The sequence below is a fragment of the Sus scrofa genome, chromosome 3 (genome assembly GCF_000003025.6).
Source record: "Sus scrofa isolate TJ Tabasco breed Duroc chromosome 3, Sscrofa11.1, whole genome shotgun sequence".
NCBI lineage: Eukaryota > Metazoa > Chordata > Mammalia > Artiodactyla > Suidae > Sus > Sus scrofa.
The window spans coordinates 27,387,071-27,413,231 of record NC_010445.4 but is presented as its reverse complement, the minus strand read 5'-3'; the positions used below and the strand labels follow the sequence as shown (position 1 = coordinate 27,413,231).

General features: G+C 49.1%; 1 protein-coding gene across 3 annotated transcripts in view; it reads left to right on the top strand.

The window, feature by feature from the left end:
• XYLT1 (xylosyltransferase 1) overlaps positions 1 to 26,161 on the top strand; it is a 334,192-nt gene that overhangs the window by 79,398 nt on the left and 228,633 nt on the right. The window contains exon 1 of one of the 3 annotated variants that reach the window (XM_021086557.1): positions 4,664 to 5,557. The exons of the other annotated variants lie outside the window; for them this stretch is intronic. Coding sequence (XP_020942216.1) covers positions 5,552 to 5,557 — 6 coding nt within the window. The 5' untranslated portion in view covers positions 4,664 to 5,551. Of the gene's footprint in view, positions 1 to 4,663; positions 5,558 to 26,161 lie in introns of those variants that run through there. 3 annotated transcript variants of the gene reach the window in all.

Genomic DNA, 26,161 nt, shown 5'->3' with positions numbered 1-26,161 from the left:
GCTGGCTCCCACAGCCCTCAGGGACTGTGCTGTAACCTGAGACCAGGAGTTCTTCCAGGCCTGCCGCTGGAAGAGGACGCCACCCACCCCCGACACGCCTCTTCAGGTGTAGATTGAGGTCCAGGCCACGAGTGGTTTATTTTTAGCTTTCTCTGTGAGCGAGGCAGAGGCGGAGGCAGTGGAGACATGCTTAGTCTGTTATTAGCAGCAGCACCACGTTTTCGTCCGTGTCTTTACACATTGGGGACGTCAGAGACAAGGCGGTGGGTTCGGAGTACGATTTCCACGCCGATTCAGGGCTGCAGCCCACCTCCAGCTCTGACCACTTAGCTCAATTAGCAGCAGGAGGCCTGTTTCTGGTCAAGTCCCTTCTTCCTGGGCCGGACTTGCTCAGTCCGTTGCCTTCTGAGCAGAGCAGGGAGTGAGAAGCAGGGTGGTGGACACTGGGAGGCCGAGCGCGCCCACACCCCCTCGGAGGTGGACAGTTGCTTCTTAGCTCCACCTGCCTGAGAAGGTAGACCACGCATGGCCCGGTTTTCTGCCTTTTCAAGCAAGGTGCGCCCCGCAGAAAGGTGAATGTGAAACTGACAGCACTGTCGGCCTGAACCCAGCCAAAAGCCAGACTGGGACTTGAACTCATATGCTGGGACTCGAACCCAACCTAAAGCCAGATTGGGGCCTAAAGCCATGGTTTTAAATTAGAATCACTCACCCATGTCTGGACTCACTGAGGTTCAGGTTCTTTGTGCCTCTGCGCAGAAGGAATTCAGCGAGAGACAAAGTGATCGGCCAGAAACAGATTTGTTAGGGTGGGACACTTGTGAGAGATGCAAACGGGCAGGCACAGAGGCTCTGCCCCAGGATCCCGAGGATCCTCTGGGCCACGGTTTTATCCTCCAAGGGGAGTGGGGGTTGGAAAGGCCCACCTCTTCTTATCTGGGAGTAGCAGCTCCTCCTTAGTACCCCGTAAGCTGTGTATTCAAATCCACAGAAGGGCAGCCCTCAAACACTTGCCCTTGGTCGGAATCTGAATGCAGGCCTCATCCCACCCCCACCCAATGACCTGAGGCAATTCTCACACCTCCACTAGTCAGGCAGGCCTGCCTTGTGCTGATGGCCTGCTTGAACTCACAGGGGTCTCCCAGCACCCCCCAGGTTTCCCTCTTTATCTGTGACCCCCACTGGGGCTTTACAACCACATGTGGCTACTCTGTCCCTATCAAATGCATGGTCCTCCTGATTTTTAGATATTGGCAACCAGTTGTAAAATTCAAACAATGCCGCGTAGAGACCAAAACCAAAATCTGTCTGAGCGTCACAATAGATCTGGCTGCTCGGTGCCTTTTGTCTGAGGGATGCTGGGAACTGGGCCTGGCCCATTGAGAAAGCCACGTGTGTCCAGTCTTCAGAACCTGGTGGGAAGTGATGAGGAAGACATTGGCCAGTCCCGTGTTTGCCTGGGACAGTCTGTCCAGGACCATTACCTTTGCTCTGACTGATTTTCATTCTAAGACGCTGGGCCCACAGCTGGCTGGTCCCCCTGACCCCCAGCCACACGAGCTCTGATGTGTACGCCGTCCTTTTAGGTAACCTGCCAGGGATCCTGGACTTGACCAAGCACTTTGTCTGAGCTGATGTTCCGGGCCAAGGGTTTTCCATACATGATTAGCTCAGGTGGCCCTTCCAGTAGCCTCTGCTGGTAGGTCCTAATGCATCTGATGGATGGGAAAGGTGGGGCTCCAGGAGGCTAAGCCTCTTGGCGTGGGGTCACACAGCTAGAAGGTAGCTGAGCTGGAAAATTCACCCTGGTCCATCTTCGGGGGCCTGAAGCTGTTGAAACATTCTGCTTTTGCCAGAAGCCAGTTTTTAATTCAGCTCCTAAAATTTAAACTTTCCTTTTGTTTAAACTATCCACCTTATTGCCATTCAGAATCAACATTTGCTGAGTAGGCACCATAGGTCAGGCACCCTCTTAGGCTCCGGGGGAAGGGGCGTGGGTGAAAAAAAGCCTCCTTGCTTACCACCAATCTTGAGGAAGATCAGTGCCAAGAGTGGTAATTACAAGATACTTGTAATTGGTGATGGCAGTGAGAGCAGAGCTAGGAAAGGAGGGGGCGGGAGTGGGCAGCGTATTTTTGCAAGATCAGGAAAGGTTTCCAAGAAAAAGCCTGAGCTGGGTTGGGAAGGATACATAAGACACCTCCAGGAGTTCCTGTTGTGGCTCAGCAGGTTACAAACACAACCAGTGTCCATGAGGTTGCAGGTTCAATTCCATCTGTGGACACTTTGGTTGTTTCCATTTCTTGGCTGTTGTGACTGATGCCGTCAGGAACACTGGGGTGCCAGTATCTGTCGTGTCTCTGCTTTCCATTCTTTTGGCTGTATACCCAGAAGTGGAATTGCTTGGCTCTATAGTGAGTCTATGTGGAATCTTTTGAGGAACCACTATACTATCCTTTTATTTTTTTATTTTTTTTATTTTTTATTTTATTTTTTTTTGTCTTTTTGTCTTTTGTTGTTGTTGTTGTTGCTATTTCTTGGGCCGCTCCCGCGGCATATGGAGGTTCCCAGGCTAGGGGTCTAATCGGAGCTGTAGCCACCGGCCTACGCCAGAGCCACAGCAACGCGGGATCCGAGCCGCGTCTGCAACCTACACCACAGCTCACGGCAACGCCGGATCGTTAACCCACTGAGCAAGGGCAGGGACCGAACCCGCAACCTCATGGTTCCTAGTCGGATTCGTTAACCACTGCGCCACGACGGGAACTCCTCCTTTTATTTTTTAAGGAGCTTTGGCCTTTTAAAAAACAGGAGTTCGAAGCATACGATAAGAACATGCACCCTGAGAGAAAGATGCAAATAAAGGAGAATTTCTTTCCTCCACTTCTTCCAGTTTCTCTTAAAAGAGATCTTTGCTACCAAATTGTTGTATATCCTTCTGGGGGAAATAGCAAAATTTTCAAGTGCGTGGGGGGGAGCATGAAGAGGCAAATGTGTGTGTGTGTGACTGAGTCATATCCTTCACTTCAAGGTGGGGGGAAACTGAGAAGCTGCGCTTGGCTTCTTGCCAGTCCCGAGGATAACGGATAATGTGAGCTTAAGGTTCAGAGATGGCAGCGGCCCCTGACGCACCATTCCTCGCCCTCTGCTCCCCAGCTGCCGGGGACCTCCACCTCTGCAGACCTGGTGTGGCTGCCTCCAGCCGCCACCCACCGCACCCTGTCTGTTTTCACTCGGGCAGCCTCCCTGCCACACGCTCTCATTTTCTTGCGGTAAGAGTTTGCTCAGAAGCCCTGCGGCATCGCTGTTGGGACAGACTGTGCGAACCCACGGGAGGTTTCCGTCTCAGCCCGCCTTCCTGATTTAAAGCTGCCTGTCAGATGTTGCAGATTACATGCGAAACAGCCGTTCAGCCTGAGTTTTGGAGACGCTGCTGCCAGATGGGAACTCTGGAGTGTTTTCTTCTATATTTAGTCTTTATGGTGAGCTGACTGAAGTTAGCACAGTTTATTTTAGGAGGTAACTCCTTGGAGCAGAGCATGGTGGGTGGGGCTGCTGGCCTGGGAGAGCATTTTGAAAGATTGCTCAGACTGACATCCTGCAGGACGATCTGGCCTCTGAAAGTTCTGGGAGAGATGAAGATGCACTTTGGGCTGCATTGTCCTGAGAGGCGTGGACAGGAATGACGCCCCTTGAACAGATGAAGCAGTTGAAACCTGGTGACTTTGCCATGTGCCAGCAATTCCAAAGTGGTTTTAAGACAGCTGAGACAGGACAGAGGTTTGCCAGTTCCTTGTCGCATATCCTTGTGGTAAAAATTATGTTCCTCAGAGTGTTCTGTGCATGGGAAAATACCAAGAAAGTAAAGGCTGGAAGTGGGCTTTAATCTGGGACTAATAGGATGATGTATAAAGAGCCTGAACTTTGGAGTAAGACCCAGGTTCAACCCCAGCATGGCCTCCTATTAGCTCTGTGATACTGGAGTAGTTGTTTCACTGTCTCTTAGCCTCAGTTTCTAAGCTGTGGACCGGGGGCATCTCCTTACAGTGTTGTCGTAAAGGTGAGAATCCAAAAGAGTTATTTAAAGTCAGTAGAGTACCTGGCAAGTAATAGATGCTCAATAAATGGCAGTCCTTATTACTTTATTTGAAGGCAAGGAAGGTTTTTCGCCATATCTTCCTAGAAATTACCTCAATTAGAAGGAGGCGTCTTTGCTAGGATACTAACAAAGATTAAATTATGCAAGTAGGCATTTAAAGGGTCACCTTTTGGAAAACGGCCACTGAGCGGTGATCTGGTAGAAGGAAACTTCCACCAGATTTGCCTGCAAGGTGCCTGGCCTCTTGGAGCAAATCTAATAGACATAATCAAGATTACAGAGTATATTGTTTAAGAGGTGATTATAATAAAAGGATTTTTGGGGGAGTTCCCATTGTGGCTCAGCGGTAACAAATCCAACTAGTATCCATGAGGACATGGGTTTGATTCCTGGCCTCACTTGGTGGGTTAAGGATCCGGCGTTGCCATGAGCTGTGGTGTAGGTCATGGATGCGACTCAGATCCAGTGTGGCTGTGGCTGTGGCTGTGGCTGTGGTGTAGGCCGGCAGCTGCAGTTCCAATTCGACCCCTAGCCTGGGAACATCCATAGGCTGCAGGTGCGGCCCTAAATATATATATATATATATAATAAAAATAAAACAATTTTTTGGTTAAAAAAAAGTGTCTTTGAAGAAGTGAACATCCACTTGGTGCGGGGACCCTAGTGTCTCTGTCTCTCTCCTTCTCCCACTCTCTCTCCCTCTCTCTCTCACACGCATACATTGTCCCTCCAGCAATGTGCCTATTAAATGTTTGCTGAACATTAACTGAGCATTTATTGAGCGTCAGCTGTTTGCCATGCCTAGAGAGGTGGAAAACTCCCAGCAGTTGAGTAGACACGTTCAACCTGCCCCAGTTGAACTGTGGAGAAAGAGGCAAAGGAGAAAAATCGAGATGCAGATAGTCCGAGCGTCATCTTTGTTGTCATCCTTGTTCTTCGGAAGCCTCCGTTTTTCTGTCTGTACAGTGAACCCAGCTGGGTGTTACAGGCTCCAGATTCTTTGTAGCTCAGGAGTTTCTCTTCCTCGATCTGCACCCCAGCAGGCTGACGGAGAACTGCTTGTTCCGCCTCCTCTTTCTAGGTGAGGTGGTTCCAGCATGAGCTCAAATGCTCAACCCTTGCGATCATCACGTGGTCAGGCCAGAGATAGAAAGTAAGTCATGGCTGGGTTTCGAGGGCCCCCTGGCCATTCTGGTTATGTTTGGGAAGGAAATTACAGAGAGGGTGACCGATTACATGGGATCCTAGCTTTTATCCCACAGAGGGCACAGCCCTTTAGCCTTCTCGATTGGGCTGTGTGTGTCACGTGGGAGTGAGGGTCTTTAAGGATGTTGGGAGGGGCCAGCAAGCCAAGTGAGTGGTTTTCAAAGTCCTTTCCTGGGAGGTCGAGCAGGCTGTCCCACACACAGGATATGAAACTCAACCTGCTCCCTATTCCTTCCCTGCTGTGTGATGTTGGTAAGTGTCTTTACCTCTCTGAGCCTGTATTTTCTTTATGATAATACCTATGGTTACTGTGGGTTGAGTGACCAGCTTGTCCTAGTTTAGGACTTTCCTGATTTAAAGATTGAACACCCAGGCAGACCGGGGTGGTGGCCGCATTAGTTCTGAGGTTGAAATAAACCAGAGCACAAGGTGTACAGTAGGTGCCCACAAATGGGTGCTTGCAGGAAACAGTACGTACATCTTGGTGGTGTGTGTGGGTGTGGGTGTGTGTGTATGTGTTGGCGGGGATGTTTTTGCTCTTCATCTCTTTTAACCCACAAATGCCTCTGGCATTTTCCTAAGCTGAAGAACACAGAGGGGGCAAATTGACGTTTGTGTAACCTGGATCGATTTCTTTTCTTTTTTTCTTTTTGGAGGTAGAAAAAAGATATTTTATCAGACTTTCATATGCTGCAAAATATCACTTCATTTTCATTGTCGATAATAATAATGAGGCTTGAATAACTTGTGAAGTTGGTAGGCCACCTGCAGCTTAAACTGTGCAGCATGTTTTGTGATCCCTAAAACATAATAACAATGACTTGAAACTCAGCCTGAAAATCTCCAGCATGTTGGTTCCCTGAATTGGGTTTTCAGAAGTACCTGTGGATCGGCTATGGAAAGGCAGGTCAATAGGATCTGGTGGTAGTCCTAAAAGCTGGCTTCTAAGGAAGATACGAGGCACTTGACCTTCAGCTTTGTCTGTGATTCGCTCATGCTCTTTGGATACGATCTGAGCTCCTTCTAGGACCCACCTGCCCCCCCCCACCCTCCCACCCCCGCCTCAGCCTCGACACCAGTCTTCCTACCTCATTGCCTGCCACTCGCACCTCCATATTCTAAGTTCAGACTTCCTCTCTTTATTTCTTAAGAATTATGTGTTCTTACCCATCTCAGAGCCTTTGTTCATGCTGTTCCCTCTGCCTAAAATTATTTTTTTTTTTTTTGTCTGAGCCCACGGCCCATGGACATTCCCAGGCCAGGGATTGACAGCTCAAGCTGCTGCAGTAATGACGCTAGATCCTTAACTCAGTGTGCCGCTAGGGAACTCCTGCCTGAAATTCATATCCTTTCTCCCACCTCAGACAAGTTGATTCTTGCTTTTTCTTTGTGAAGCCCAGTTTAAGTCTCGCTTCCTGAAAGAATCTTCTTGATCCCCACCCTGGTTGAAGTTCTTTTGTGGTGTCCTCCCTGCATCCTCTCTGACAGCACTCATCACAGGCTTAGCGAAATCACCAGTTTGGTCATCAGTTGTCTGATACATGATGACTGAATCAGTCCATCCTACTTAATCTCCTTATACCTCCTTCTGTGTTATTTGAAAAGGCAACAGTGGTTGACTTTTACAGGCATTATGAGACGCTGTAGAGCAGAGGGTTCAAGAATACCGGGTCTGGAGCTCCCATTGTGGCTCAGCAGAAATGAACCTGATTAGTATCCATGAGGACACGAGTTTGATCCCTGGCTTCGTTTAGTGGGTCAGAATCTGGTCTTGGCGTCAGCTGCAGTGTAGGTCGCAGATGCGGCTCGGATCTGGTGTTACTTGGCTGTGGCGGAGGCTGGCAGCTGCAGCTCAGATTCGACCCCTAGCCTGGGAACCTCCATATGCCACAGGTGCGGCATAAAAAAATAAATAGTGAGCCTGGAGCCAGATCTCCTGGATTTGGTCAACTTCTCGCTCTGATACTTTGCAGCTGTGTGACTTTGGGCATGTGTACAACCTGTCTGAGCCCAGTTCCCTCATCCCTAAAACAGGACCCAATAACAGCTCCACCCTTAGAGGGTGGTTGTGAAGATATCGTGAGCTAATACATGTCAGTGGCTTAGAATAATTCTGGCACGTTGGTCCTGTTGGCTGGTGGGTTTTGTTATCATTAAGTTCTACTACTAGTAGCAGGAGTCATCTTGAGATATGCAGCCAGCTAGATTAAGAAAATGGGGAAGGAGAGAAGGTTAATTGTTTGTGCCGCGTTATGACTTTGTCTTTTTAGCAAGCTGTGTGACAAGAGAAGAGCTGTTTAAAGCCTCAGTCTCTACATCTGTAAATGGGGTGCAACCTATTCAGTGTTAGAGGCTTGGTGTGAGAGTTCAGAAAGATAGGGCTGGGAGTTCCCGTCATAGCTCAGCAGTAGTGAACCCAACTAGTGTCCATGAAGATGTGGGTTTGATCCCTGGCCTCGCTCAGTGGGTTAAGGGTCCAGTGTTGCCACGAGCTGTGGTGTAGGTCGCAGACGTGGCTCGATCCCTCGTTGCTGTGGCTGTGGTGTAGGCGGGCAGCTGCAGCTCTGCTTCGACCTCTAGCCTGGGAACTTACATATGCTGCGGGTGCAGTCCTAAAAAGCAAAAACAAAAAACAAAAGATGTAGCTGTGGATGGCCAAGCCCAGGCACACTGCAGGGCTCTAAGAATCTCCTTAGCAGCTCCTCAGATGCCACCGCTGCAGGGATGCCTGTGCTGGGCTTGGGCTCTGAGGAGCTGGACCATAAATCTGGGCTCCCGCAACAGCCCTTCAGAGACAGGCCTGCTTCTCTGTGATTCAGACTAAAACAAAATGAAAAGTAATGATGGATGGTCTGAGGTGCTGGTTTTATATGGCAGCTAACGAGATAGCAGGACAAGTAATTGGAGAACGTACTGCGAAGAGACGCAGTAAATACAGCTGTGATTATACACGGGCAGTTCTCAAATGGCTCGTAATGCTGTGCGTATGCATGAGGTCAGGGATGCCTTAGAAAACAGATGTCGTTTAGGTATGTTACAGCCTTATAATAGAGCTCACACTTTTTAGCAGAAATCCTTATTGGATGATTAGTATGAACCAGACATTATTCTGGGTGCTTTATAAATATTGATTCAGTCACTCCTGAGAACCAGCCTGGGAGGTAAGTGTTCATATTATTCCTTTTTTTTTTTTTTTTTTTTTTTTTTGGTCTCTTTTAGGGCTGCACCCATGGCATATGGAAGTTTCCAGACGAGGGGTCCAATCGGAGCTGTAGCTGCCGGCCTACGCCAGAGTGACCGCCATGCAGGCTCTGGGCCAGGTCTGCAACCTACACCACAGCTCATGGCAACACCGGATCCTTAATCCAGTGAGCATGGCCAGGGTTCAAACCCTTGTCCTCATGGATCCTAGTCAGGTTCATTAACCGCTGAGCCATGAAGGGAACTCCACTATGCCTATTTCGCATATGAGGAGACTGAGGCACCAAGATTATTAGTAACCTGCTCAATTTAGCAATTTACCAGCTTCTGAGCACAGATAATCTGATTTGACGCCCAAGTCCATGTTCTCAGCCACTCCTCTGTGCTGAAGTCACGTGTAGAATGGAAGTAGATAATTGAATGCAAAATGCCTACTTTCTCCTTGAATGGGCCAAACCAGCTGTCATTGGTCCTGATAGCTACGGGTCTCCCCGTGGATAGAACATGGCGGGGGGAGTCCAGAATCCCCCCATCTGGAGCATGTGAGCTCTCGATCTCGTCTCTCTTCCTTTGACCCTGGGCCCAGTCCCCTTCACGGCCTCTCCCCAAACTGATTTTCTCTTCCTAGGTTAAAATGTGCGAGGAGTTTACCTGCTGAAAGCGGGGTCTTAATTAGCTTTAATTTTTGAAGTCTGCAGCTGTAAACTGTGTTGAAAAGATTGAAAAGATTAGTGCACTAGTAATAAGATAATTGTCCCTGAGAAATGCCGTTAGCATGTAAACACAGTTAGCGTGTGAAATCAGAACAACTGTAATATTTCCCCCTTTCGGTGTTTAAAGATGCTGCTGCATGCATAATTATAACTAAATGCAAAGTGCAGAAATGAAATCCTGCATGCTTTTCTTCTTTCTCGCTTGTGTCACAGCTCAGAAATAAAAGTCGGCTTAGTGCAATCTCTCCGGATGGTGTCTCCCTGCCCCCAGAGGCCATGGGAAATTAATATCGGAAGTGGGATGACTCGGGAGAATTCCCCAAAATTAGGGATGCTAGTTAAACAAGATCCCGCTGTTGCTTTTTATCTGGGCTTTGGATGGAAGGTACCATGTCTGTGTAAATGTTTGCATCTACACATACAAACACCCATACACACACAACGTCATATACGGAGCTGAACAGTGACCATGGCTACATATAGCAGAAGCAGATGCTGTAAACCTCGGGCTCCCTTTTTAGACCTAGAAAAGCTACAAGAAATTACGCTGCACCTGCCGCTACTCTGAGGCTTTCCTTGTTTCTGGTGGGTTTTTGGATCCTCAGATACACGGGGAACTTCCTTTGATTTTACAGGGTCAGCCCATGTTGTATCCTTCCCAACAGACCATATGCTGCGTGGCATGTGTATCAAATATGCTGCATGTCCAATAAAGAGGAACCTCTCTGCTTCCTCATCTCAGACAGCGGCCAACTGGTAGGTTGAGCTCATCCACCTCTGCTCAAGCTTTCATTCCCAGCGGTCATCTTTGCAGTGAGGACTTGTCTTGATTTGCAATTGCGAAAGCATCCTCAGCTCTGAAGTGGGTTGGGTTCCGGAATCTCTGAGATTCCAACTCAACATGACTTGAGCTTTGGTTGATTTTGGTTCAACCAGAATTTGCCTAGTTCTGAGTTCCCGTTGTGACTCGAATCCATGAGGCTGCAGGTTTAATCGCTGGCCAGCTCATTGGGTTAAGGATCTGGCGTTGCCATGAGCTTCCATGTAGGTTGCCGATGTGGCTTAGATCTGGCATTGTGGTATAGGCTGGCAGCTACAGCTCCCATTTGACCCCTAGCCTAAAAAGACAAAAAAGACAAAAAAAAAAAAAAATTTGCCCAGTGCTGTCTGTGTGGGAGGCCCAGGGCTTCCTTAAACATAAACACAATGACGATCACCTTGGAAACCAGGACAAGTTGTTAAAATCCTCTACAGCAGGGAGTGAGGAGAGCCAAGGAGCCCCACCGCTACTTGTGGGCGTGGACTCTGCCCCTGACCCAGAGTTCCTGGGTGTGAGGCTGTATACCCTTTTTGAGTCAAATTTTGGATTTTGTAGCCAATTGGATGTTATAGCCAAGTTTGCTTGACCATCAGTCTAAGGTTGTAAGCGACCTCAGGGCCTCTGCTGAGAGCTTCGGAACTTGATAAACCAGAGATTGCAGACTCCTGTGCCCACAGCAACTGTGGGGCAGACTTAGTGCAAGAAGCGTGTCTGGGGGTCAGTGGCAAGCTGGTGGGCGCATGCCCCATCTAAGAGAGGTAGCTTCTTCCCAGATCCAGTCAGTCAGTGCTTACAGAGGTGGTGATTTTCTTTTGCCAGGCCTCATGATCTTCCAAGAAATGCCAGGACTTAGTAGTTTTACATGAAACTTCCCAAACTTTAGTGTGGGCAAAAAATGCAGCATTTTTCTTTTGAAAACATTGCACAGGCTGAACAAAACACATTGTACATCTGCCTGGAGGCCCCCAGTTTGCTGTTTGCTCCCTGTGCAATAAAAGCCCCTAAAGATCGGAGTTCCCATTGTGGCTCTGGGGTTAAAAACCCAACATAGTGTCTGTGAGGATGCCAGTTCGATTCCTGGTCTCGCTCGGTGGGTTAAGGATCTGGCATTGCCACAAGTTGCAGATGTGGCTTCGATCTGGTGTTACTGTGGCTGTGGTGTAGGAAGGCAGCTGTAGTTGCAATTCAGCCCTTAGCCTGGGAACTTCCATATGCTGCAGCTGCAACCCTTAAAAGAAAAAGGCAAAAAACAAAAATCCTCAGAGTTCCCGTCATGGCTCAGTGGTTAACGAATCTGACTAGGAACCATGAGGTTGAGGGTTTGATCCCTGGCCTTGCTCACTGGGTTAAAGATCTGGCATTGCCGTGAGCTCTGGTGTAGGTGGAAGATGTGGCTCAGACCCCACATTGCTGTGGCTGTGGCCTAGGTCGGCGGCTACAGCTCTGATTAGACCCCTAGACTGGGAACCTCCGTATGCCATGGGTGCGGCCCTGAAAATTAAAAAAATAAATAAATAAATAAATAAAAATAAAATAAAAATCCCTGAAGATGATGTTCTTACGCGCCTGCAAGGCAGAGGCCACCAGCGGGGTCATCAGTCATGAGTCCCACGGAACCGTGAATTGGGTCAACTTGCGAGGGCGAACTTGAACGTGCATCCTGCTTCTCCAGTCTCCTCCTTTCTCTTCCTGCCCCACCCCCTTCCTCTGCACAGATGTCTCAATGACGTTCGTGGGAAAAGAGCACTTACTGTCCCGAAGAGATCCTACAGTCATACCGCTAATGTCACGCGTGTGAGGGAGGGTGCCCCCAGCCCCTGTGTAGAAAAGGAGAGACATCAAAGGGGATCATTGTCGACTCTGGGTCAACTGAGCAGTGCTGAGCACCGTGGTCGTCTCCGGGGTGCTGATTATCAGCCTGCCGGGGGATCTCAGGCTCTCGCCTGACCTTGGCACAGGGTCTGGCAAGTTTGGCTTTCTGGATGTAGAATGGGTCGTTTCAGAAACAAAGCCATTGAGAGCGAGTGGAGGAGAGGACCGCATTCACTGCTGAAAGGAGCTCATTGTGCAGAATCCGCACGCCCCGCCGGACCCCCTTCTCTGGCCTCCTCCTCCCTTCCCCCCAGCTGGGGCTTTGTCCGCCAGCCCCACAGGATGCTCTGCGGCCCCGGGCTGTGCTTTCTTCCCGTTTTCCTGCCTCGGCAGCTCTGGGGCTGCCCTGTGCAGAAGGAGAGCTGGGCTTGGAGCCCCCTGCACGCACGTTCTCCGCTCCTTGGGCCAACTCTGCTGTCGTGGGTGATGGGGGCGCTTCCTTCCGGGAGAGTTAGGAACAAACAGCCAGTTCAGGGGCAGCTGCATGAGGTGGCTGTGCAGGAAGCCAGAAAACAGTGGGCACTAATAACTTCTTCCTGTTCTGCGCTCTGCACCGAAGCCTCCCCCACTCCCCCCCTCCACGGATGACCTCAGCACCCCCGGAGAAGTCCCGATCATTGTACTCCAGGTAGAGGCTCATAAATGAATGAACTCCAGTGTGCAGCTTCTTTGTACATTATTAGAGCTGGTGGCTTTCTTGTCCCAAGTCCTAGCATCCCGAACTTTTCTTTCTTGGGACCCAGCGTGAGCGTGGGGTCATGTTGAATAAGTGGCCCAGTGGGTATGATGCTACCTTACTTGGCAGCGAGTAATAAGCTCTAATAGTTACGAAATGGGAGGTCACAAACATCCACGCCTCTGGGGCCAGCCCAGGGGGCGGAAATGGGGGACAGTGGCCAAGCGGAGGGTGTATACCCATCTCAAGGAGGTAGCAGCCTTGCCAGCTGGCACATCCGCTTGGCCGGATCTTCTGACATTTAAGAAAAGCTAGAAATCTGTGTATTGTGAAGTCACCCAATTTCTAAATATTGGTAACTTGTTTTTTAAAAAAATATTGTGTATTATGTAGGTTAAACCATACCACATCCATATATTTTGGTTACTTTTTTTTTTTTTTTTTTTTTAGCTTACCAGAAGATGTGAAGGTTAAATGGGTTGTGCTTTGGCTTTGGGGCAAGTCTTAGAACCTTTCTGAGCCTCCATTTCTCCCTCTATAAATCAGAAATGCTCCAGGATACGCATTGTCTGAAAACAGAGGCAAATAGGTGATGACATCCAGAGCATCTCCCAGTGGGAGGAGCGTTAAAAAAAATCATCTGCGTTTCCAGACTTTGTCATCATCCTGGAGTAGCCACTGCAGGAGGACTTTCTGACATGATACACAGACATTGCTGAAGAGGGTGCTTCAGAACGACTTTTTTTTTTTTTTTTTTTGGTCTTTTTAGGGCCACACCCACAGCATATGGAGGTTCCCAGAGTAGGGGTCAAATCAAAGCTGAGGCCCCTGGCCCACACCACAGCCACAGCAACACCAGCTCTGAACCAAGTCTGCGACCTGCACTACAGCTCACGACAACACGGGATCCTTAACCCACCGAGCAAGGCCAGGGATCGAACCCGCATCCTCATGGATACAAGTCGGGTCAACTTGTAAAGTCCCAGAAGGACTTTAATGACAGCATCCATAATGGCCATTGTCATCAGCCTCATCACTATCCTTAAGCAGTAAGTAATACAGGAGGAGTTCCCGTTTTGGCTCAGTGGTTCACAAACCCGACTGGTATCCATGAGAGGATGCAGATTCGATCCCTGGCCTCACTCAGTGGGTTAAAGATCTGGCATTGCTGTGGGCTGTGGTGTAGGTTGCAGGTGCGCCTTGGATCCCGCGTTGCTGTGGCTGTGGTGTAGGTCGGCCGCTACTGCTCCGAATGGACCCCTGGCCTGGGAACCTCCATGTGCCACGGGTGCGGCCCTAAAAAAGCAAAAGAACAAAAACAAAATACAGGAGAAGGCTTCGGAGGCAGAAGGAAGCTCTGAATCCCCTGACAGTGTACCGCTCACGTTGAAACCTCCTGACATTGACCCTGACTCCCATCTTAGGACGCCTCTGCCCGTCTGCCTCCTACAGATTCATCTGCCAGCTGTCTCTCTTCCAGTCTAGGAAGGAGGCTCCCCTGTTGGGGGGCACAGCCTGCAGCTGGGGATGCGCCCCGCCCTCTCTACCCCTCTGGGATCCGTTGCCCCCACAGCTTGAACCAGCAGTTTTGTGTGTGGCCTCTTGGATGCATCCCAGACTTGAAGCCCTGCTGAATCACAGTTCTCCCAGAGCCGGGATATGCTGTCTTCTGAACAAAAGATGTTCTGGTTAGAGCCTTCGGTGAGGCGCTGAAGAAGAGGAAATGAAGAAGAGGTGGGGCGGGGGGCGTTGGGGGAGGACACCGAAAAATTTATTTTGCCGAAAAGGGAAGAACCCCGGAGTTTGTATCAGGAAACGCAGATTCAAGATTGGGTTTTGCTAGAAACTGTGTGTGGCCTTTAGGAAATTCACTTCCCGTTCTGGATCTCATGTGCCTCACCAGAAAATGATGGGTTTGGTTGAGCTCAGGGCAGGAAATGTGTTTCATCTCACTGGAAAATAGGAATCTATTGGTGGTATCTGCTCATAGGGCCGTGTTGAGAATTTGAGGCCGGGTAATGACTCAGTAATATCCACCTTGGGTATCTCATAGGGAAGCTGCTGTTCACCTCCCTGGTATCTCTAAGTGTCTTTGTGGCGTTTTCACAGTCTCCAATCCTGGAGCTCAAATCTTTATTTCCCTGTGGAACATAAACACAACCAGAAGTCCCAGAAGCTGTTGAACAGAGAGTGGTGTCTTGGGAACTCTGGACAGTGTCTAGAGGACACTTGGCAGCGTTGGTTCCAGTTGGGCCACCCACCATCTTGGTGACCACAGCAAACCAGTGCCAAATGGGTAGATGCCGCGGCCCGTGCCTGGGAAGAGCTAATTATTGGGCTGAGCTGGAGATGCGGCTTGTGTCCGAGCAGAGCCTGGGTGGCTAGTTTCCGAAGGCCCCAGAGCTCTGGATGGTCTACCAGCCCCTCTTGTCTGGCTGTGTTTGGTGGAAGCTACATTTTCTCCGCGTGCGGCAGTCATGGCTTGTTTCTGAGCTGAAATGCCTTTGAGCTGTGAAAAACAGAACACTAGAAACCTACCGTAATTGTCCTCCAAAAGGAACTAGCATTTGAGGCTGGCCTACTCAGCACCAGAGATGAGCGAGGTTCTGATGTCCCATCTCGGTCAATCTTTACAGTGAGATGGTTACTGTTATTGTTGTTGTTGTTGTTAGGAGTTAATTAGCCTGAAAATCCACAGCAAGGAAATGGGAAGATCTGGTCTTTGCTAATATCGCGTGATCTAGTTTCCTGCTCCATAAGGCTTTCTAGGGCCAGCAATTCAGAGAACCATGAACTGTGGTTTGGTGATTCTGATTTACAATGCGGTTGTACCGCTGGGAAGCAGTGTATTTTAGTGGTCCGAAGTGCAGCCTCAGGAGATGGGCAGTCCTGGTCCAAATCCTATCTCTGCCACTTACTAAAAAACGCCTTTGAGAAGGTCCTGTCATGGCGCAGCGGAAATGAATCCAACTAGTATCCACGAGGATGCAGGTTCGATCCCTGGCCTCACTCAGTGGGTCAGGGATCTGGCGTTGCCATGAGCTGTGGTGTAGGTCGTGGATGCGGCTTGGATCCTGCATTGCTGTGGCTGTGGTGGAAGCCAGCAGCTGTAGCTCTGATTCGACCCCTAGTCTGGGAACCTCCATATGCCACAGGTGTACCCCTAAAAAGCAAAAAAAAAAAACAACAACACAAAACTTTTGAGCAAATTACTTCCTCTCTGAGCCTCAGTTATACCATCTGTAAAATGGGGCTGTTACTACCATTTTAATAATACCTATTAGTAACACCTATTAATAATATAAGGGTTTGAGGTTTAAACAAGATAACAGCCTACTTATATTACAATCTTGCATTCAATAGGAGCCCAGTGTTAGCTCTTATTCTGGTTATTGTCAGTGTCGATTGGTCCCGTGACCCCAGGATAGCTGCATGAAGAAGGCAGAGGGGACAAAGACAGCTGCCTGGAGTAGCCAAGCAGCAGCCATTCGGCCGGGAGCTTTGCTGTCTGGCAGGAATGCGTGTCCAGGGTCTCAAGTAGGTTTATTCAAAACCTTAGAGTTCTGAGAATTGTAATTCTGTGTATTTCGCAAAGAATTACAAGACCTTCGGAGGCGTGCACAGAACAAAGTGTTACGTGCAATGGTTTAGATTTTTCCTGACTATGCTCAAAGATATACATACTGGACTGGAGAAACACTAAAATCATGGTCAAGTTTCTGTGCACCTGTGGTTTCTCATGATGAACGGCCAAGTCCAAGGGCTGAAGCTTCTTGAGGTTCCGTGGCTCATTTCTGGGGTCTGGACTAAAAAAAGTGGAAGGGATACAAAAGAGCAAAGAGACCTCTAAACTTGTAAAACTTTTAATACAAAGGAGAGATGGAGCGAGAAAATTCCACTCAGTTTTAAGGGCCAAACCATACCTGTCATCTGTCACCTGTCACCATCTCTCTGAAGCAGTAAGAATGCTTTTTCCCTGTCTGTGGGGTTTCTGCTTCCTCCTCTGAGTCCGGTTTAAAGGTGAGCTTGCTTTTTCCAACAAGGTGCGTCTGTGTGGTGCTGGCCTGCGTTCACATTCCAGCACAGCCTTTCTCTGCAAACAAGAGTGTTCTGTGTCACTGGTATCCCTTTCCTGTGGCCCAGAGCCGCCCGCCCTGCACGTGTCCCGCCTTCATTGCAGGAGCCTCTGCTGTGGGAGATAAGCCAGCTGAGAAATCCCACAGGGACATGCAGACAGAAAGCCCATTGTGTGAGCACCCTGATGGCCACGACCGGAACTCAGGAAGGAGTTGAGAAGGGGTCACACACCCCCAGGGAAGGAATGCTGGGGGGAGGTAGGTGGTGATGGGGTTTCTGGGGCAGGAGGCATACCTTCCCCATTTAAGTGGGGAGCAAGGAAGGGGCAGAAACCACCTTGCACCCTGCTGTAGACTCCAAATCCCTATGTTGAAATCCCTATGTTGAAATCCCAAATCCCATACATGCACCCCGGTGTTCATTGCAGCACTAGTTACAGTAGCCAAGGCATGGGGACAACTTAAATGTCCGTTGATAGAGGTGTGGATAAAGAAGATGTGATACATATACACAATGGAATACTACTGAGCTATGAAAAAGAATGAAATAATGCCATTTACAGCAAATGGATGGATCTAGAAACTATCACACCAAGTGAAGTTAGTTAGACAGTAAAATATATATATATATATAATATCACTTATATGTTGAATCTTAAAAAAATGATACAAACGAATCTCTTTGCAGAACAGAAACAGACTCACAGACTTTGAAAAACTTATGGTTACCAAAGGGGCATGTGGTTGGGGAGGGATGGACTGGGGGTTTGGGTTTGGCATATGCACACTGTGGCATATGGAATGATTGGCCAACAGGGACCTGCTGTAGAGCCCAGGGAACTCCCAGTATTCTCTGACAATCTATGTGGGGAAAGCATCTGAAATAGAATGGATGTGTGTACATGTGTAACCAAATCACTTTGTTGTACAGCAGAAATGATGACAACATTGTGAATCAACTCTCCTTCAATAAAACTTCAAAAAAATTAAAAAAAAAAAAGAAAGAAAAAAGAAATCCCAAATCCCAATGGGATGGTATTAGGAGGTGGGAACTGTGGGAGGTGATTCATGGGACATAAAGGAGGAGCTCCATGAATGCAATTAGTGCCCTTATAAGAGCTCTCTTGCCCCCTCTGCCATGTGAGGGCAAAGCAAAATACAGCGATCTTAGAACCAGGAAGATCTCAGCAGTCACCAAACCTGCCAGCACCTTGACCTTGGAGCCTCAGCCTCCAGAACTGTGGGAAATCAATTGCTGTGTGTGCTGCTCTGTAAGAGCAGCCTGACAGGCTAAGGCACACCTGTCATGAAGTTTCTTGGCATCACAGAACATGAGTACCAGAGTCCCACATGGGTGCCAAACACTTGGTGGCTTGCTGGGTAGCAGAGGTTGGGGTCCTGGTAGGAATTTTTGGTTTCCCCCTGGCCGTCCTTCTCCCCTTCACTGCTTGCAGTCTTGTATTATCTGGATATAGTACTGTGGTTCTCAGGCTTCAGTCTAGGTTAAGACTCACCCAAAGGGTTTGTTTGTGTGTTTGTTTGTTTGTTTTTGCTTTTTAAGGCCATACCTGCCCCATATGGAAGTTCCCTGGCAAGGAGCTGCAGCTGCCTGCCTACACCACAGCCACAGCAACGCAGGATCCAAACTTCGTCTGCGACTTACACTGCAGCTCACAGCAATGCCCTATCTTTAACCCACTGAGAGGGGCCAGGGATCAAACCTGCTTCCTCCTGGATGCTAGTCGGGTGTGTTTCCACTGCGCCACAAGGGAACTCCCCAAAGGGTATTTAATAAAAATGCAGGTTCATTGGATTCTTGCCTAGAGATCCTGATTCAATAAATTCATGCTATTGGAAACACTGGGATATGGGTTACAGGAGCAGTGTCTGAAGGCTTACACACCTGAGCTCTGTCCCTCTTCAAACCTGTGTTTTTGAGCAGATGGTCTGCTGGAGCATCTGATCCGTAAGATGGGAAGCAGGCTGCTTCCCTGGGCAGGGCTGCAGGGAGTTCGTGCGCTTGGCACAAAGTGAGCATCCAAAGTGAAGTAGGTAGATTTTTACCTATTTCACTGCTGTTGAAGGGGATCTGTCCGGTTAACTGCAGGTACTCTGAGTTCAAAAGAACTGTGGTCCGAGTAGGGCTGGGTGTGGAGGAATTGCCTTAGCCTTCCTGAGGCTGGAAGAAGAAAACAAAAGGAACATTATTCTTGAGCTTTTAAGCAGGGACCAGACATTTTAAATACTTGGTTTTAGTTCATGGTCACGACCACCTGTGATGTCAGTGGCGTCCCGTTTTCAAGACAAGGTGACGGTGGGTCTATCTGGCTTTGCATGAGACTGTCTGGGTTTACACCTGCTGAACAGGTAATTATCATCAGAGCTCTTCACTTAGAGAAGTCACCAGACAGTACATTCTGTGCTTTGCTCTCTTGCATTTGCTGTGCAGGAGACTGCAGACTCACCTGTTTATGTCAGGTAAATGGGAAGGTAAAGCTCACAGTTTGGGGGTCACTGGTCTTAGGGATTGTTATCTGCTGACTTATCAAGCCCAGTGCTTGGGAACGCGTTTATATTTGGGGACCTGGCATTTAAAGAGGTGATTCAGTTCAACTGAAGCCTTTAGGATGGGCTTAATCCAGTCTAATTGGGTGTCCTTATAAGAGAAAAAAATTTGGACACAGAGACACCCTTATGTTCACTTGTGGAAGGAAGAAACCACGAATCTTGCTAGTGTCCATGAGGATGTGGGTTCGATCCCTGGCCTTGCTCGGTGGGTTAAGGATCCAGCGTTGCTGTGAGCTGTGGTGCAGGTTGCAGACATGGCTCGGATCTGGTGTTGCTGTGGCCGTGGCGTGGGCTGGCAGCTACAGCTCCAATTCGACCCCTAGTCTGGGAATCTCCATATGCCGTGGGTGCAGCCCTAAAAAAATAAATAAATAAATAAGAAACCACATGAGGACACCGTGAGAAGGCCTGCAAACTGACCAGGGAGGTCTCAGAAGAAAACAACTCTCCTGGCACCTTGATCTTGGATCTCTAGCCCCCAAGGATGTGAGAAGATAAATTTTCCTTGTGTAAACCACCCAGTCTGTGATGGTTTATTCTGGGAGCCTGAGCAGACTGAAATGATGGTTAAGGCAGGATTTGACCCTCCGCTGACCAAAAACCTGTACGCTTTTCCAGTGAATGATCGATCCTTCGTTGCCCTGGGCCAGGCCTGTGGTACAAGCGACAGCATCCATCTAGGTCTCTGGCTTGGCCTCCATCCTCCACTTCCGCTGGGTGGTCTCCAGGGTGCCGAGTTTTTGTGCCACAAAAGCTCGTTGCGTTTCCCGAGGGGCCTGGTGTTTGCCAGTAATGAGAGGCAGGTCCAGTCTTCTGGGTGGTGGCAGCTCCCTATTTCTATCCCCAATCAGAGGGCTTCTCTCTGGGGATTAGGGTGGGGGGTTCGCCAAGCCCACCTTCCGCGTGGCAGCCTCCTGGATGCGTCTGTGCTGAGGTCGTACTGCAGAGGCTCGTTGTCTGCTGTCTTGACGGGCCTCGGGGGGAGCTGGCTCCGAAGGCTCGAGTCACCCGACTGTCACCTGGACACCGAAGCCGATGCTTAATACCCAGAAGCACACTCTCTCTTATGATTTCATCAAAGCCAAGGAGGAGACCTTCCCTTCCAGTGGCCTTACTCAGGCTCAGCATGAGCAGAAAAGCCAGAGATGTTTGATGCACGTCTGGAAAGATAATGAAACAATTCCTCCCCCTCCTCTCTCTGCTTTCTTTATGAAAACTTAATTGCTGGTTAAAACTGGGCCTTTGGCCTTGATGGGCTCGAAAGTGTGTGAGCCAGGCTTTCTGGTCTTACAAGCAAGAGGTGCAAACAGGTTTCATTTCTCCAGCACCTGTCATCAGCCCCCTGTCTCTCATTTCAGCAGTTATCTTTGGGAATAGAAGGGCACAAAGGGTCACTTTAAACTCATTTCTGTTTGTGTCATGGTGGCCGCCAGGCAAAGCGCTAGCTGCTGAGTTGGACACGGTAAACGTGGGGACAGTTTTGGTTAACTCTGCGTGGTCCCTGCTGTGCCACTGTGACTGCCTTTCGTTTTGAATCATGACACCTGTGCTAATTTCTATCAACCATGTCTGCTACTTAAAAAAAAAAAAAAAAAAAAAAAAAATACTGGTGCTAAAAAAGGATTCCAGGAGTTGTTAATGTGGTACCTTTTTAAAAATTTTTTTTGGCTTTTTAGGGCCATACCTGCAGCATATGAAAATTTCCAGGCTAGGGGTCGGATTGGAATTACACCTGCTGGCCTACGACACGGCCACAGCAACGTGGGCTCTGAGCCACACCTGCGACCTACACCACAGCTCATGGCAATGCCGGATCATTAACCCACTGAGCGAGGCCAGGGTTTGAACCCACATCCTCAGGGATACTAGTCGGTCTCGTCACCGCTGAGCCATAACAGGAACTTCCAAGTTGGTACCTTTTATTTGCCATGAGTATTCCTCCTTGTAATAGACATAATATAGGTTGCAGGATGGCTTTGTCTAAGGTGAGGCTGTGTTCCCTCGTAGAGCTACTGTGAAATAGTGGAGCATGGGTTTCTTCAGTGCAGGGCGCCAGGATCAAATCCAGGCTTCAGCACCATCTGTGCAACCTGGGAAAGGTCATTCAATCTCTGTGGTCCTCAGTTTCCCCTTCCCTATAATGGAAATGATGGTAATCCCTACCAGAGGGTCACCAGGGGTAAATAGAATGATGTATGTATAGAGCTTAAGCCACTGCCTAGAATATGGGAAGAACTTAGCAAATTCTTAGCCATACCTTAAGATGTAACCTCATAAATGACTAGTTATTACTCTTATTCATGACTGTTCTGCACCTTCAAATAATATGCCCATGGGACGAACTCTAGACTAAACCAAAGGAATGAAATCTGTCTTTATCTCGGGGCAGGGAGAATCTGAGGGATGCTTTCCATTAATGTTGCAATGGCATCTAAATAAATTCAGAGCTGGTATATTTAACAGAGAGGGCAGAAAGTTCGCTCATAGGTAGTACAAGATCCTGATGATTGAGTATTCCGTTGCTTGGTGTGAAGTACTTCGTGCATGGAGCCTGGCACATAGTAGGTCTTCAGTAAACGAGAGCTATCGGTGGTAGCTATTTCAGGGTCCTCTGGTATATTTGCAGACTTAGGGAGAATACGTGTCATTTCATTTCCAAGGCTGGACTGTTGGTGCAGTATGTCTTGGTTCTGTCCAGATCAGTCTTTGGAGAGTGTATCTGCCACAGTGGTGCTGTGTAACAAATGGACCTGAAACTCAGTGCCTTGAAACAATCCGTGCATATTCTCCCATGCGAAGGTTGGCTAGGGTTGGCCGATCTAGGCTGGGCGTAGTTCCAGGCTGCAGAGAGGGTCAGGGCTGCCCTGAGCATCTTTTGTCCTTGAACCAGCAGGCTGCCTGGGGCATGCTCTCGTGCGGAGGGCAGAAGCGCCAGAGGTCCTGCTCCATCACCCAAGCACACTTCCAGCTTCTCCTCTGTCAAAGCTGCTAACCTCCCATTGGACAAAGCAAGTCAAATGGGCAAGCCCGAGGTCAAAGGGTGGGGAAGGGAACTCCACAAAGCAACGCCACATCACACAACTAGAGGGTGTGGATCTAGGGAGTGGTGAAGATGAGGGCCACGAATTCAGTCTACCCGGTTCCCCACTTGGCTTCCAGTCTAGTCATTGCAGTAGTTGATATGAAAGGGCTTTCCTTGCTCGAGGCAGTTCCCTGGCTCCCGGCACCCGCATTAAGATTCTCAGAGCACTCCACTGTAGCATCTGAGCACAGTGCAAATTCCCCTTTGGTCTCCGGGAGCTTTCTCTCTGACAGACAGGAATTTACTCTACTGTAAACCAAGGAGTCCCAATTTAGACAGACGCGATGGATTAGGCAGACGGCATCATTGACCCGGTTCCACTTCGTTAGCCTTTCCAATTAAGGAGGATGTTGCTGAAAGTGAGACCTCACGGAGATACCATCCTCTTACCTTGAATCCTCTGGACGGAGCCCCTGTAGGGAGAGCACCGTCCCTTTCAAAGGCGCACAGACAGAGGGGACCACAATTGCCTGGGCAAGTGAACCCTCAGTGTTAATGACGAGGTCCTTTGTGAGTACTTGGTCTTCTAACCGGGGAGGTAATTACCATGCTAAGTAGATAGCATTTTTTGCTTTTGTCTCTCAGAAGCCTTTTAAGGAATATTAGACCCCTGACCCTGCATGCATAGGGTCTCAGATCTTGGAACAGCAGATGAGGTGTTGGTGCGACACCTGTATCCAAGGATTAGGCTCTGGATTTTGTCCACACAGTTGTCGGAGGGTTCCTGTGGTTTCCCAGGAAGGTCTTTTCCAGTGAAGCTGTTCATCGGGACCGACTCCGGATGGCATTCTCCCCTCTGCACCCCCGTGGGACTCTGAGCAGTGAAGCATAGGCCCCAAACAATAGCCAAATGGGCTGTGAAGTACAGCTTCATTAATCTGGGCACGCACCCAACATCCTCACCAGGCTCTGCTGGGACCTGGCTTCGAGAGTCAGGCTAATGTCGGAGTCTAAGAAGCAGCTTCTTAGGTCCTGGTCAGGGTCTAGCCAGTGGGCTCTGAATGGAGAGAGGGACAGACAGACACACAGACACTGACTCTGAGCTGAAGTGTGGACTCGCGTGTGCTCACTCACTCAGCAGCTGTCCTAGGATCTGATTCACGCTGCCTGGCACACACCAGGAGGAGGGCCTTGCCTCCTAGAGACAAGAATGGACCTTGCCCGGTGCCGGCCTGAGACAGGGAGACTGGGAACCCAGGGGTCCATGCTCCCCACGTACCAGTGATAGAGGAGCTGGATGGGCTCCATAAGGGATGCTAAAATAACCACTCACGTGAAATAAGTGATTCCTTCAAAGTCCCCCTTGTCCAACCTGCCACCGCTTTTCCCCTTGACAAGGAGCTAGTAAGTGCGTGAAGCCAGAGGCCTAAAGTGTTTCTTTCTTGACATCTCCAAGTTCCTTTATGGGTCCAGGCTGCAGTGTGGAGAGAGAGGTGTTGCTGAAACTCAGACTCAGCCTCTGTCTGCCCGTGCTGAATACAAATGCAGAGACAGAGTTTTTGATGAAGGAGAAAAAGATAACTTTATTGCTTTGCCAGGCAAAGGGGGCCACAGCAGGCTAATGCCTTAAAGACTGTGCCCCCCTTGGAGAGACTAGGAGGTGGTTTTATAGTGTGGGGAGTGGAACACAGGGCCCCGGATAAAGATCAGAGTGGAGGCAAGCTGGCATTGTCTTTCAGAGCTGAAGTTTCGGGGCCCCAGGACTGGTTCGGGTGGTCCTCCCTCCTCCCAGAATGAAGATGCTTCATCAAGGAGTGCTTCCATTTGTTGAGGGTATTAATTAGCTCTGCAGAAAGGGCTCAAGATCTTGTTCTGTGTATTCCTGGAGGAGGAACCAGGACCCTGGCTCAAGGCTGCTCTGTTGTCTCTGGATGCTCCTCCCTGGTGTCTGCGTCCCCTCCCTTCCCTGATGAGCAGCTGCCCTTTGGAACTCAGGGAAGGTCGTGGAGGCTGAGGCTTATTCCCTAAAAGCAAGAGACGAGGACCCAGAGACAGACCCCTAGGGTAGAGGTTTTTTTTTTTTTAGTTATGGAAAGAACACCTAATATGCCATCTAGCCTCTTAACAAAATGTTCAGTGTACAATACACATTGTTACCTCCAGGCACCGTTGTACAGCAGAACTCTGGAACTTACTCATCTCGTGTGACCAGAACTTTGTGCCCTTTGAACATCCGCTGTCCGTTTCCCTCTCCCTTCAGCCTCTGCCAACCACCCCTCTACTCTGTTTCTGTGAGAGTTTCTATTAGGTACCTGGTGTAAGTGGAATTGAAACAGGAGGGAGGGGAGCAGGGCACAGCCTTTAAAAGAATGCCACAGCCATCGGAGTTACAGCAATAACTGGGTGGGTCCAAAGTGGCAGATGATTCAACTTCCAGTGGACCTTAAGCCTTGTTACCTCATTATGCACTCATTATAATACATTAACATACGTTAAGTGACACGCCCACAGGTGCCAGGACAGCTCCAAGGCTGACCATAAGAGGGCAAAAAGTGGGTGGTGGCCCAATTCCTAGAAATCCCTGCCCCTTCCCTGAAATAGTTGGAATAACCCTCCCACTCATTGGCCTGTGAGATTACCCAGCCCATTAAAACTCGGCACCCCGTATTTCAGGGCTGCTGTCTCGCCTGCTGAGATGGCCCACACTCTGTCTATGGCGTGTGTCTCTCTAGCAGTACATCTCCTTCTTACCTATTTGCCTCTCGCTGAATTCCTGCACTGAGATTTCAGTAAGTTCTGAGTCCGGGTGTGTATTTTAATTCAGAGACCGTGGATTCAAGTCCCAATCTGGGTTTTGACGTGGTTTAAGTCCTAGCCCGTGGGTTCAAGTCCCAACTGCGTTGTTCGGTTTCAGAATCATGAAATCTGTGCTCTCATGTCCCTCGTAGCCGTATTGGTAACAGCCACAAAATGGGAACAACCTATGTGTGCATTGACAGGGGGATGGATAAAGAACCTGTGTTATATGTACATGCTCAGTGGACTATTATTCAGCCTTAGAGCAAGAAAGAAATCCTGTCATTTGTGACAACAGGGCTGAACCTTACAGATGTCATGCTGAGTAAAACCAGCCCAGTTGCAGAAAGACAATTACGGCACGATTTGCACATTTCCTTATTGTCCACAGCATAGGCCGGTGGGCCGGGGCTAATTGGCGTGACTTCCTTGAAGCCTGTGTTAGAAGTTCTGCTTGGATAAAGTAAAACTTCCAACTCAGTTTGCACGTCGGGGCCCTAAAATCATGCCCATTCTCTGTAAGAGGCAGCGTGAGGTTACTTTCCCAGGATCATGAATCTAAGATGATTCCGTTTAGAGCCGACATGGTGCAGACAAAAATAGCCTTTATGTGCCAAGTTTCCTGTTTTCTTTGGAACCCACTTGCTGGTAACCACTGTCTCCTCCCGATCTGTCCCCTCCTCCGCTGTACCCACCCTGCCCCCACCCAAGAGTTCATGTTTAACGACCCGAGAGACCTGACCACTAAGCATTTCCAGTCAATTGGCTTTTGTAGCCAGTGAATGAATGGGACTTTCTCTGGCCTGCCTTCTCCCTCCTGAAAGGAACCTTCCCGGGCCCATGGAATGTGCTGCACAGACCAGGAATCAAGCGCTTCTTTTTCTCTGTCTCATTCCTTCCCTCATTCTTTCCAAGATCAGACACAAAGTGGTGGCCTTGCTCTTCGTGGGGACTTTACATTCTTTCAGGTTTATTTCTAATCCTCTCAAGGACCCATCTTCTCCTCCCCATCGATGATCTGAACACACTCTGAGACCCTCGGCGAGGGGCCTTTGCTTCTTACTTCTTTAGGCTTCATCGTTTTGCGTGGTCTCTGTGCAGGTGTCCCCTTA